At 40.1% G+C, this 12058-nt stretch overlaps 1 protein-coding gene across 4 annotated transcripts in view; it reads left to right on the forward strand.

Moving 5' to 3' along the window:
* The first annotated feature begins 2506 nt into the window (after positions 1-2506).
* HBP1 (HMG-box transcription factor 1) overlaps positions 2507-12058 on the forward strand; it is a 30196-nt gene continuing 20644 nt past the window's right edge. Inside the window, exon 1 of one of the 4 annotated variants that reach the window (XM_033088098.1) lies at positions 2507-2615. In XM_033088098.1, coding sequence (XP_032943989.1) covers positions 2601-2615 — 15 coding nt within the window. In that variant the 5' untranslated portion in view covers positions 2507-2600. Of the gene's footprint in view, positions 2774-2898; positions 2918-12058 lie in introns of those variants that run through there. The other 3 variants (XM_033088099.1, XM_033088100.1, XM_033088101.1) reach the window with 3 other exon arrangements.

A 12058-nucleotide genomic window follows, 5' to 3' on the forward strand; every position in this document is an offset into this window, starting at 1 on the left:
TAATGATGTTCCTGCTAAACATACATAAGGTACTAATGTATAAGTATAAATAAGGTACTAAATATACAGAAGGTAATGGCCACCCACGAATTAATGATGATGTTCCTATGAAATATACAGAAGGTACTAATGTGGTCAGTTTCACAAGAAAGTCAGAAGTCAGGACTAGTCCATTTAAAGGTATAGAGAATTCTAATACTGATATTTTAATCAGTTGTAACTGAGTTATCAGAATTTTATTCTTACAGTCAATGACTTGGACAAAAATTAATGTATATGAAAATATTTTTATCTGTATCCTTATCAAGTAGCACAGTGGTCAAGAAATAATAGGAACTAGATATTTTTGAAATAGAAAACTTTATAGTGCTATTAAAAAATGATTACTTATAATAATCTACAGTATCTGAGGTTGAAGTTACTCTTCCTATCACAGTATCCAGCAAAAAGTATCTCCACTGAGGCGTTCAGTAAAAACTTTCAAATAGAAAAACTTTTAAAATAAAGTAAGATTTAGCCAAAAGCAGATCTCACAGGTTATGCCATAAAGAGGAGAAAGAAACGGCTCAAGCTCTTGAGAGCTCATTTTTGGGGGAAGGAAAACTTTTTAGTTTCCTGGAGTTACACAAAAATATCTCAGATTTTAATTTTAAAAGATCAGGTGAATTCCACGGATGTTTCTTTTTGTCAAGAAATACTGGGGTTTATATTTTCAATTCTAGAGCACAATGAATCTCCATTGAAAAAATAAAAGAAAATAAGGATATACAGAACTGCAGGGACACGAGTTATTTTTTGGATCACTCTATTAATTCTAAAAGACAATAAATTCAAATCCTGTCCTTTATCCTTGAAAAAATTTGGGATTTTGTTGGCCCTCAATTATTTTCAGAAAAAATATGTTTGATTACTATTTGTGAATACAGGAAGTAAATCTTTGATCACACGGTAGGGAGGACTATTTTATAAATAATTTCACTTCAAGGATTCAAATGGAATCCCTACAAGAATTTGAAAACTTGTTTCAACATATAAGGGTAAATCTTGTATTTCTTGATTTGTTATGTGGCTTTCAAGTAGGTTTAAAAAGTCAAGAAATGTAGGGAGTTTAAAGAAATGGCTATGATTTCAGGCTCTTTTCAAAAGTTTGACTTCACTGATTTTTTTATTTTTTTACGAATGTAAGATTTCCTTCTCTTAAACTTTAAGCATACATAGTAATCTAAAGATATAAAATCTAAAGCATAGCTTAAATGATTAAACACTAAAGGATTAAAGGGGAAAAGCCGTAATAATGCCTTTGTAATGTGAATGGTAAACACATCAATTATTGTCTAGATGGGCTGTGATGTTTAAAGTGAAGCCACGTTTAAAGTGAAGGCAACTCACTCTAAAGCCGAGAAGCCATCCTTCTCTGATCAGAACGTTAATTTAAGGAGGAGCTCCTTAGTGGAAACAAGTAGAAATACCTTCTTTCTTTCATCGATGGAAAGTCGTCTGGAGAGAGAAAATGGTTAACAAAAACTCACCAGAGAAACTTAAATAATGGTTCACAAATTAAATCAGTTTAAGTTACTGTATTACCGTAACCAACAAGCAAGCTGGTCAATACGGTAAACACGGCTTGACTTCCTTCAATTTCGAAGCCAATAATAGTCGCCCACTCCCCTTACAGCTTTGTACGTTCTCCAGACCCTGAGCTTCGGTCTCACTACTCATCCCCAAGCCTCTCAGTGCGTGGAACACAGCTGGCATTCAGCAAATCTTGAGTGAACTAAACAGAGTTGGCCGAGAAATCTTAAGTCACCGTCTTGAGGGTGGCGAGTCAAGACTCGGGATAAAGGAAATACAGTTCTTCTCACTGGAGCTCAGCACCACCTTTAATATCCCCATCATGCCTGGGACCGTGATTTGTGTGGGTGACTGGGTCCCTCGCGAGGCTGCACTGCTTCCGCTTGTGTAGTCATCTCCTTCCCCCAGCACTAAAACAATACCTTGGCCTGCTGCCAAACTTTGAACAGCGAGAGACTCTGGCAATTTATGGCCGGGAACGGGTGCTGCAAGAGGTTGGATCTCCTCTGAGTGCTAGAACAGACTAGAGGAAGAGAAGAGTCCAAAGCTTTAAAACACTCCCTTCCTCCGCCTCCTCCCTTTTGTCCCAGACACCAAAACAAACGAGCTGATACACGTGTCCCTATGACTCTTGTTTACTATCAAGACTGCACTGTATACTCATCTCTGGGACATGTAGTCCAACTGGTTCCTCCGGCATGCCGTTTCCCAAAGGTACGGGGCAAGATTGAGACTACGAACCCACAATCCATTTCGGGGGCATCCTTTGGCTTGGGTCCCCGAGTCTCGGCAGCAATCCAATCCCAAGCGCTCACTCTAGTGATTGACACCCCGTCTTCTCCAGTAAACACAGCACAAAAGTCAATACAAGCCCGCCCCTCGAGACGGGCCACGGTGCCACCCAATGGGAAAGGGGAACGATAGAATGGCAGTTATGCAGGCCAATAAGAGGGTGAAAGAGCTGGGCGGAGGCTCAACCCCCCAGGGGGTTGAGGGGAGGGGGAAGACGAAGCTTGAAAGACTTGGTAATGGCGACGGGTTTGGTAAGTAGGAAAGTTTCGGTTGAAGAGTAAGAGCGGCGGCGAGAGCAGTAACCCGTGCCGGGGAGGCCGGCGTCAGTCGGAAAGCGGGTACGCGAGCTGCTGGAGGTGTTGTCGCGACCAGGGCCGCTCGCTCGGGGGCTGACCGCACTCCGCGGCGGGTTTGTTGTCTTTCAGTTCGGGAAGGGGTGGGGGTGGGGAAGGGAGGGGCAATATCCCGAGGGGAACTGGCGGGCAGGCGAACTCCGGTCCGCGCTCCTAGTCCTCGAAAGGCTGCCCTCACGGTAGAGGCATTTAACCGTCTGGTAACTGCTCGCTGCGAACCCACTGGACCATCGTCTCCGCGAGCTCACCTGGGCTTCGGGGCGGCGCGGCCCAAGGGGGTCTCAGGGGCGGGGGCTGGGAGGAGTCGGCGAGGACAGCGCTCCGAGCTGGGTTGCGCGGTGGGTGGCCGGGCCTGGTGCGGAGTTGGGGCGGGCCTGGGCGGAGGAAGGGGCCGACGCGGCGCTGAAGCTGCCCAGGAAAGTTTGACTTCAACTCCCTGCGCGTGGGCGGAGGGTTGGAGGTTGGCCTGCGGTGGGGGACAGGCGGGGGTGGTGGACCCCAGTAAGGTGCAGCGTTCTTCGTGGCTGAGCTGGGCTCGGGCCGAATTGGGAAGCTCGCGGAGCCGCTGGGCCCCGGGGCTCATTGTTACGCAGTTCGAATGAATGGGCTCCGAGGCGCCTGCGCGGTGGGGCTGAGCGGAGGGGAAAAACAAGCCTGGAGTCCAGGCTGCGGTCACATGATGGGGGGAGGGGAGGGGAACGCGATGAATGGCAAAAGAGGTGGGGGATGGACTTGGCTTGAACCTGCGGGCGCTGCCTCTGTGTGACCGTGAGCAGAGGCTTGGCAGGCGATTCCAGTCTCCGCCTTCCAATCTATGCTGCTACCCCAGGCAGATTAAAACAAAACAAAAAAGAAACCAGGCGAAGTCGACCGCGGGGGCCCGGTTTTGTAGTTTCTTTAACTGCTGCATGCTATCTAGGGGATTTCAGTCGCTGCTGTGCGTTCTACAATAGAGTTCATTCTTAGGGAGTTCTCAGCGAGAATCGTTTTTAAAAGGAGCACTGACAGCAGAGCAATACTCAGAGTTTTTAGCCACTGATACTATAAACCGGGAGGAGGGTAAAGGGTAGTTCTGTGTACTAGGATATGTTGCAGTCCCACCAACAATTCTGACGCGCTTTAGATTTACTTATTTCCATCTAAAGTATCTGTAACAGATGAACCCGAACAGTGGTTTTGAAATTAAAGTTACCTTTTGAGAGTTAGAATAGTTTTAACATTTGTGAATACTTTTCTGTTTTTCTAACTTTTCATAATTTACATTTACATTCCTAAAACTTTCGGGCCTTTTTTTTTTTCTTTTTTTTTTTTGGCTGTTGTGTTTTGCTTTAGCTTGCTAACGAGTGTTAGGATCTTTTCAGTTTCCTTGATTACACTACTCAGTTCTTGCTAAGTTGGCAATATTTGGCAAGTTTTAAGGAAATTTGAATTATATTCAAAAGAATTAAATTTATTCCTTACGTTTTGGAGCTACTTTATACTTGTGAGGAAGCCATTTAACTACTTTATAGCAAAATACTACTGTTTATTCTGATTTGGCTAATACATTATTTTTAGGAGGAAAATTTGATTTCACTTCCTAGTTTCTATTTTATTTAGGTTTACAAGTCCAATTACGTTTTCTTTCTGCCTGGAAGACCCTTCCCCTTTGTTCACTTCTGGAACTTCTGCATACATTAGTTAAAACTTGACCTTCTCCCAGGATTTCCTTACACACCTGTCTCCCCAATCTTCATGACTCACAATGCCTACCTCTCAGACTTCAAACATGGTACTGTCACTGTTAAGAATTATTTCCTCTACTGTATTTTAATTTCTTTGGAGTGTTTAGTCGCTGTCCTTGTGTTCAGTGGAGGAGGTATGTGGTCTGGGCTTAATGAATGAATAAACTGTTAGGCTCTGAAGGTTTCCTTGAAGGAGAATTGCAAGCCAGTGTCTTACACTTGTATTTCTGTTTGAAAAGAAGATATCAGTACTCTATTTTCTGTCATAAATTATAAGAAGTTACTACCATGTTAATAAGACAGTGCCAGGTATTTTGCATGTATTATCTTTTAAATATGAAAGTGAATATTCACTTAAAATGAAAAAGTAAATCGCAACAAAGTAAAAAAAACTGACACTGACAGAAAGATACCTTCTGTATCAGGAAAAGTGGTATTCTTAAATGATAAATTAGTAGTATTCATATTCCTTCATATTTTGATCTGCATTTACTTTGGAGCTTCATATTATAATTTATACTGTCATTTTCTATAGAGAATAGAAAAGTAATTTTCTCTAATAACAGTTGATTAAATTTTTAGTCATTGATAGTAGCTTCGAAACGCTTTTTTCACACAAAATTTTTTAGCATTACAATCAGGTTTAGGAAAACAAGTTTCATATATGCATTTTAGATGATTTCAAGTTTTTTCATACAATGACTCATCTTGAATGCTAAACAGGTTTGTACTTGGCTTCCTGTAGTGGTGTATTATGGGTTTTCTGTTCTCTTCATCAATATCAGCATTTTATGTCAGATCAGCTCTTCATTACTAAGAATTTGTATTGATGATTTGGCGCTGTCCAGCAAGGTGTGGAGTCTGGTCTGGGCAGCAGTGACTGATGAGGTGCAGGAGTGCGTTGGAACTGTTAAGCATGGGGATGGAGTATCTTATATATACTGTGTTTCCCCGAAAATAAGACCTAGCTGGACCATCAGCTCTAATGCATCTTCTGGAGCAAAAATTCATATAAGACTCGGTCTTATTTTACTATAAGGAAACAGGATTTTTCCTGTTACTATAGGAAAGACAAACTGTGAATATTTACTATAAGACTGGGTCTTATATAATAAATATAATATATAATACCTGGTCTTATATTTAATTTTTGCTCCAGAAGACACATTAGAGCTGATGGTCCGGCTAGGTCTTATTTTTGGGGAAACACGGTATGGTAATGGTGATAGTGGACAGGTACTGGTCCCATTTACAAATAAGAAAACCGAGGCATCAAAGTTAAATTCTTCAGTCATATAGGCAGTAAGTGATATTCTACAGCAGTGTGTTTTACCAAAAGAGTACCACCCACCGTTGCGTGTTTTGTTGTTGTTTTCCTTAGCACAGTGGCAAACAAGTTGTAGAAACATTTCTTGAAATCTTTTGTTTAAAGTTTCATTGAAAATACTCTAGAAGAACTGCAGTAAGGCCCCAACTGCTTTTGGTGAAGAAAGTTGTATTTAATAAAATTTGTTAATGGAGGTTCATTTTAGCATGGAATTATGTAATCCATTTTGAATACCCCAATTCCCCATGTTAGAGATATAAATTCATTGCATATAAGAGATTCTTTCTGTGAAATCCATAGTAAGGAAGAAAGATAAGGATTCAGGGGAGAATAGGTGCTTGAAAGTAGGAGTCTAACTTATGTTGGTCTGTACCTTTGTCTTTTTTCTCATTTCTTTTCAAAAAGAAAATGCTCACATTCAGTCATCAGAGTCCTGTTTTCCTCACCCATAATAATACTTTGTTCACGGAGCTGTTTTGAGGCTATGTAAGATTAAATGAATTATGTGGAAGTGCTCTGCGCATAACTAGGTAGGCATTTAGTAAAGCTTATTTCCTTTCTCATTCACTGAGACTTAGCTATTTCTAGTCTTCTTCCTCTCCTCTTATCTGAGATTTTTGTACTTCTGCAAAATAAAAGCAATAGGGTCTTCCCAATAGCACCCAATAAAATTTTGTAATACTAAATATGACATTTCAAAGTACAGCTGCTGGAGAATTTTACTCTTCCTTTTTGAGAATCACTAATGTACTGAAGAGATGACATGTGAATCCTATAATACCAAAAAAGTATGCAAAAGCAGGAATGAACAGTAGGGTTCAATGAACAGTTAGCTCTACCAAGAAATATTTGAACGAAGAGCTTGTTTACTGAAGTGAATCTCTAATTGGTATAATGTATTTTTGAGTATGGACTCTTCTGGTATTCATTTACTGTATCAGAGGCCTTGCTTCCTCCAAATAGTTGGACAGAAACAAATGAGAGCCAAAAACTTATACAGAGGGTGCCAAAAAAATGTATACACTTCTTAAGAAAGGAAAAACTTATTAAAATTGTAATACTCATTATATACTGATAACAAAAGATGAATACAAGTCACGTTTGACTTCTGTAATTACAAGAGGTGCTTGAAGTGGTTACCATCAGCGTCCAGACACTTCTGATTATGGCGAACTACTGCTTGAGCAACATTGACCAAAGTGTCCACTTGTATACATGTTTTTGGCACCCCTGGTATGTGTATATGGGTTTGAATTTTGCTTTCTTGTATTTGTCCCAATAGCGCTGTGACATAAGTAGAGGTACTGTGAGACTGAGGCTAGGTGACCTGCCTACGTTACATTCTATAAAAGTGAAATCAAGTCTTTGACTAAGTCTAGGCTCCTGTTTTCTATACTGGAGGTTTATACTAGGAAAACCTCCCTTATCTCAAGACCAACTTTTGATAGCCGTGAACTGTGAGAGGTGCAAACACACAGAACTCAAGTTCAACAAATATTTATGTGATCTTGATTGTTATTGTAGGTAGCTGTTTTGAAATTAAAATTATTATTTCCCCCCCTGTTCACCCCTCCCCACTCAAGTTCAAGCCGTTGTTTCTCAGTCGAGGTGTGTAGGACACAGCTCCCTGGCCCATACTATTATGAGCCTTGTGCTCCCCCCGGCTGAGGCCGTCAGTTGCCGGTCACCGGTCAGCTGCTCACAGCAGCTCACGGCCGCTCACACTGGCTGCTGGCCGCTCATGGCAGCACACGGTAGCCCAGGGCAGCACATAGCCCGCGGCAGCACAGAGCAGTCTGCGGCAGCCCACGCCAGCGCACACTGGCTGCTGGCCACTCACGGCAGTACACAGCAGCCCACAGCAGCTCTCGCCGACCTTCGGCTGCTCACTGCAGCCCAGCTCCAGGGAGAGCCGTCGTTCACAATCTTAGCTGTAGAGGACGCAGCCCACTGGCCCATGCAGGAATTGAACTGACGACCTTGATGCTAGGAGCACGGCTCTCCAATCACCTGAGCCACCGGGACGGCCCGAAATTAAAATTATTTTCAACTTCATTTAAGGACTGTTGTGATTGGAAATTAGTACTGACAGCTAAGGCTAGGTGCTGAAGAAATGATAGAAGTTGCAAGGAGGCATTAGTGTATTGTAAATGGTGAATGGTGGACACTGCAGGACCTACTGAGAGGGAAGATAAAATTTAGCTGGGAAGAATGCAAAAATTGTAGAACTCTGCAGAGGGCGTGGGGAGACAGACAAACTGCAACACTGCTTGTGTGGAACCCAAGAACAGCACTGTTTCATACACTTAAGGATAGCTCCTATGAGATGCATATGTGTAGGGCAACCTCTGAATTTCATTGTAAAGGTAAAAAGAAAATTATCAAGTTTAAGATTAAAGCCAGGGCTGACTTAGGCAGATCACATCTGTATGTAGAGCATAGCACATTTGAGCTATCAAGATAGGTTAAATTGTGTTCTGTATGTTTAAGATTTCTAGGAAGAGAGTTAAAATCTGTTCTCTAAATGATTAATATTAGTTGTTCAAAGAACTCATATAGAATGACTAGTTTCTCTTATGTCTTAGCCATTGCTAAATAACGCCGTTTGTGAGAACTCTTGCAAAGGAAGCTGGGAGCAGGTGGCTTACATGGATACAAATTGGGAATATTAATACATTCTGTTTTTAATACACTCCCCCTTGAATATTTGTTGCATATGTTCCTGCATGCTCATAGTGTTTCAGTATGATTTTGTATAGACTCAAAGAGAATGTTTAAAGTATAGTTCTGAGCATGTCAGACCTCTGTTCAAAAATCTTCAGTAGTTCCCCACTGTTTGGTAATAAATAGCTAATAGCCACTCTACTTTGAGGGTTTGCTCTGTGTTGGGCACTATTGTAAGCTTTCTATATTTATTAGCTCACTGAGTTTTTGTAAAACCTATGAGATAGATGCTTTTACTTCCATTTTACAAGCAAGGCATAATAAATAATTTAAAATAAATTGTTCAGGGAACATAGCTAGTAAGTAGCAAATTTGATATGTTAACTCAGGTAGTCTAATTTCAGAGCCCTTATTCTCATCTCCAAAAAAAACCAATTTTCCTAAACTAGGATTGAAGATTCTGATCCTGGTCTATCCTTCCCGCTTTAGTATCGATGACCACAGTCCACACAAGGCCATCTTACCTTCTGGTAATACTGGATTCTGTCTTCTCTTGATCTCATCCAGTACTTGGCTAATTGCGAGCTTGGTCATATGAGTTTCTCATGGTGGGAGACCTCCCTTCATTCCTTTTCACCCATTCATAGCTAAGCCCGGTTGTGCAGCACTATGGTCATTAGCTTCTATCTTTCCACTCAGTTGTAGATGCCTGGAGATTCATGAGTGAGTGCTAACATTGAAACTGGTATAGTGTCACGAACATAGTATATATTAACTGATGAATATATGTATTTTTTTAAATAAAAAGAAATTTGGCAATCATTTTTAGCCCACTTGTTCTCACGCTGCATCTGGGATTCTTTTAAAAGCAAATAAATAAAAACCAGTGCACAGGACTGTACCTCAGACCAGATCAATCAGATTCTCTGGAGGTGGTGCCTGGGCATCATGTTGTTGAACTACACGTGATGTCTGAGTCACGAGGGTTGAGAATCACTGATCAAGCCAGGATTGCTTGATTTTGCATGAACAAGAGGCTCAGAATCATGACTTGGCCAGTTTTACTTAAATCAATTTGTGTTACATATTTCTTGTAGCCACCAATTTTGTAGGAAATTATGTGTTATACCCCAGCAGATTTTCTGTAACCACTGTATGTAGTAAAACTGATTAGTCAATACCTAATAGATTTTCCTAAACTGGGAAAGTGTTAATTTCTTGTGAATGCCTCAGATATCGTTTTAGTTAGATAAACTGTTATTTGCCCAGAGTAATGGCGTGACACATGACTTCTATTGAGATTTGTTGGGTAACCTGTCTTGGTATTTCTCAGGGAGGAAATTGCTGAAGCTGAATAGATAGCTGTCTGATCTCCTGTTATGAACTTTGCTCAGTAACTGTTCTATTTAGGACATTAAGTGCCCAAAGTATGTATAATGTTGTCCTGTGTCACTCTAAATTAAATTTAAATAAGTCATTTTACATTTCTTTCACTTTGAGTTTGTCCTTACAATTACTCAGGGAGGGAAGTTGGGCCGGTGTATCATTAACCCTATTTTACAGATGAAGATAATTGAGTTGAGACGCTCAATCACTTAGGTCATATATTTAGTAACTGAACAAGCTGGAATCAAAACCCATGTTTTCCTTAACACCTAACCCAGTGCCCTTTTCACTACTCCATACATCTTACAGTTGATGTTGAGTAAGGCTTTAAAAGCAGTGCCCTGGATACGGGCCATTTTTGAGGTGTGTAGGCAGAAAGCATCCAAAATAGAATATTAGAAAATAAGGTAATAGGCAGTTTGGCCATGTATGTCAAGAATCTTAAGATGTTTAGCTGCCATCCACCTATTAATCTGTAGAAATCTAAAGAAATAATCAGATATAAACAACTACTTAAAAAAATAAGAATGTAAGTTGGATATTATTTGAAGAGTTGAAAACTGGGAACAACATGTTCAGCAATTGGAGGGCAATAGGTGAATTTTGGTACATCCAATGTGATGTATATTATATAACTATTTAAAATAGATATTTGAAAAAAATGACAGGAAAATGCTTATGAACTTATGTTCAGGAAAACGTATCAATTACATGAAATATGAAGTATGAAGAAAAATATGATTGGGGGTATCTGCATGAAAAAGATATGTAAGATAATACACCAAAATGTTAACAGTATCTAAATCTAGTTTGGATTAGAAGTAATTATTTCTTTTTTTTTAATGCCTTTTAAGTTTTTGCGACTGTGTATTTTATAATCAGAAAAACATTTCATAATTAAAAAGATCTTGAAAAAGCCTTTGTCGAAAAAATTTGTTAGTATTGCCAGTGTTTTTTGGTGGTTATGTCATGATTTAGAAAACTCTGGTATTAAGTATTTAACATATTTTCAGTGCAGTTTTTCATCTATACTGGGGTACTTGATTTACAGTGACTTTTAACAGCAGTATATTTTATTTTGAGGAAAAAATGATATGTTTTCAGAATTTTTTGTGTATTTCATTTAAGCTCACTAGAAATTTTTTTAAATGAAGTTTGGAGTAAAACCTGAAAAATCAGGAACTCTTCCTGCTCCTGTCACCCATGTTAAATAATCAATTTGGATCATGTCCAAAGGCAAGAATATAAAAGGTTTTACTCTCATAAAATTTGGTTGGTGGACCTGAAGAATTATTGTGATGTGTTAACCGATATTATTTTCTTCCCTTGTGATAACTTTATAGGCTTGAGGTAAAGGTAGATTTACTATTTATTTAGCTGAATCTCCCAGGACTAGTATTCATTTTTCCATTCAGAAGGACAGGTGTCTTTCTATTATGGCTAGGCCCCAAATTCTCATTTTTATTTCATTATTATTTTTTGCCCCCTTTCTTCCCCCTCCTACCACTCCGGTTCAAGCCGTTGTTTCTCAGTCTAGTTGTGTAGGACACAGCGCTCTGGCCCATGCTGGTATCATGAGCCTTGCGCTCCCCCCTGCTGAGGCCATCGGTCGCCAGTCGGCTGCTCACGGCAGTTCACGGCAGCTCTCACTGGCTGCTGGCCGCTCACGCTGGCCCCCGGGCACTTCATGGCGGCACACAGTGGCCCACGGCAGCTCACACCAACCTTCGGCTGCCCAGCTCCAGGGGGAGCCGTTGTTCACAGTTTTAGCTGTAGAGGATGCAGCTCACTGGCCCATGTGGGAATCGAACTGGCGACCTCGGCATCACGGTGCTCCAACCACCTGAACCACTGGGCCGGCCCCTTGTTTTTTATTTTTGAGAAGTATATGATCATTTTAAGAAACTTATTCTTAAATGTTCTTCAGAAAATATAATTTTAAGTGTGTTAAACTTGTTTAGTTTCAGAAGACGAGAAAAAATAATGAACACAGTAAATAGAGAAAATAGAATCTTCAAACTGAAAAAAGTAGAATATTCTTTTGGTCTTTTTTAATTTAATTGAGGAAAGTTTGATAATTTTCTTTTAAATTTGAAGATACAAGTTTAAAAACAGTTTTCGTTAGTATCAATATTTGGGTCTGAATGATACTAGCTAACAAAGTAAATGTATATATAACTGTCCTATTATTCATAAGAAGAAAATACTTATATAAATTTAAGATATTAATCTTTGGGACT

The sequence above is a fragment of the Rhinolophus ferrumequinum genome, chromosome 20 (genome assembly GCF_004115265.2).
Source record: "Rhinolophus ferrumequinum isolate MPI-CBG mRhiFer1 chromosome 20, mRhiFer1_v1.p, whole genome shotgun sequence".
NCBI classification, from domain to species: Eukaryota; Metazoa; Chordata; class Mammalia; order Chiroptera; family Rhinolophidae; genus Rhinolophus; species Rhinolophus ferrumequinum.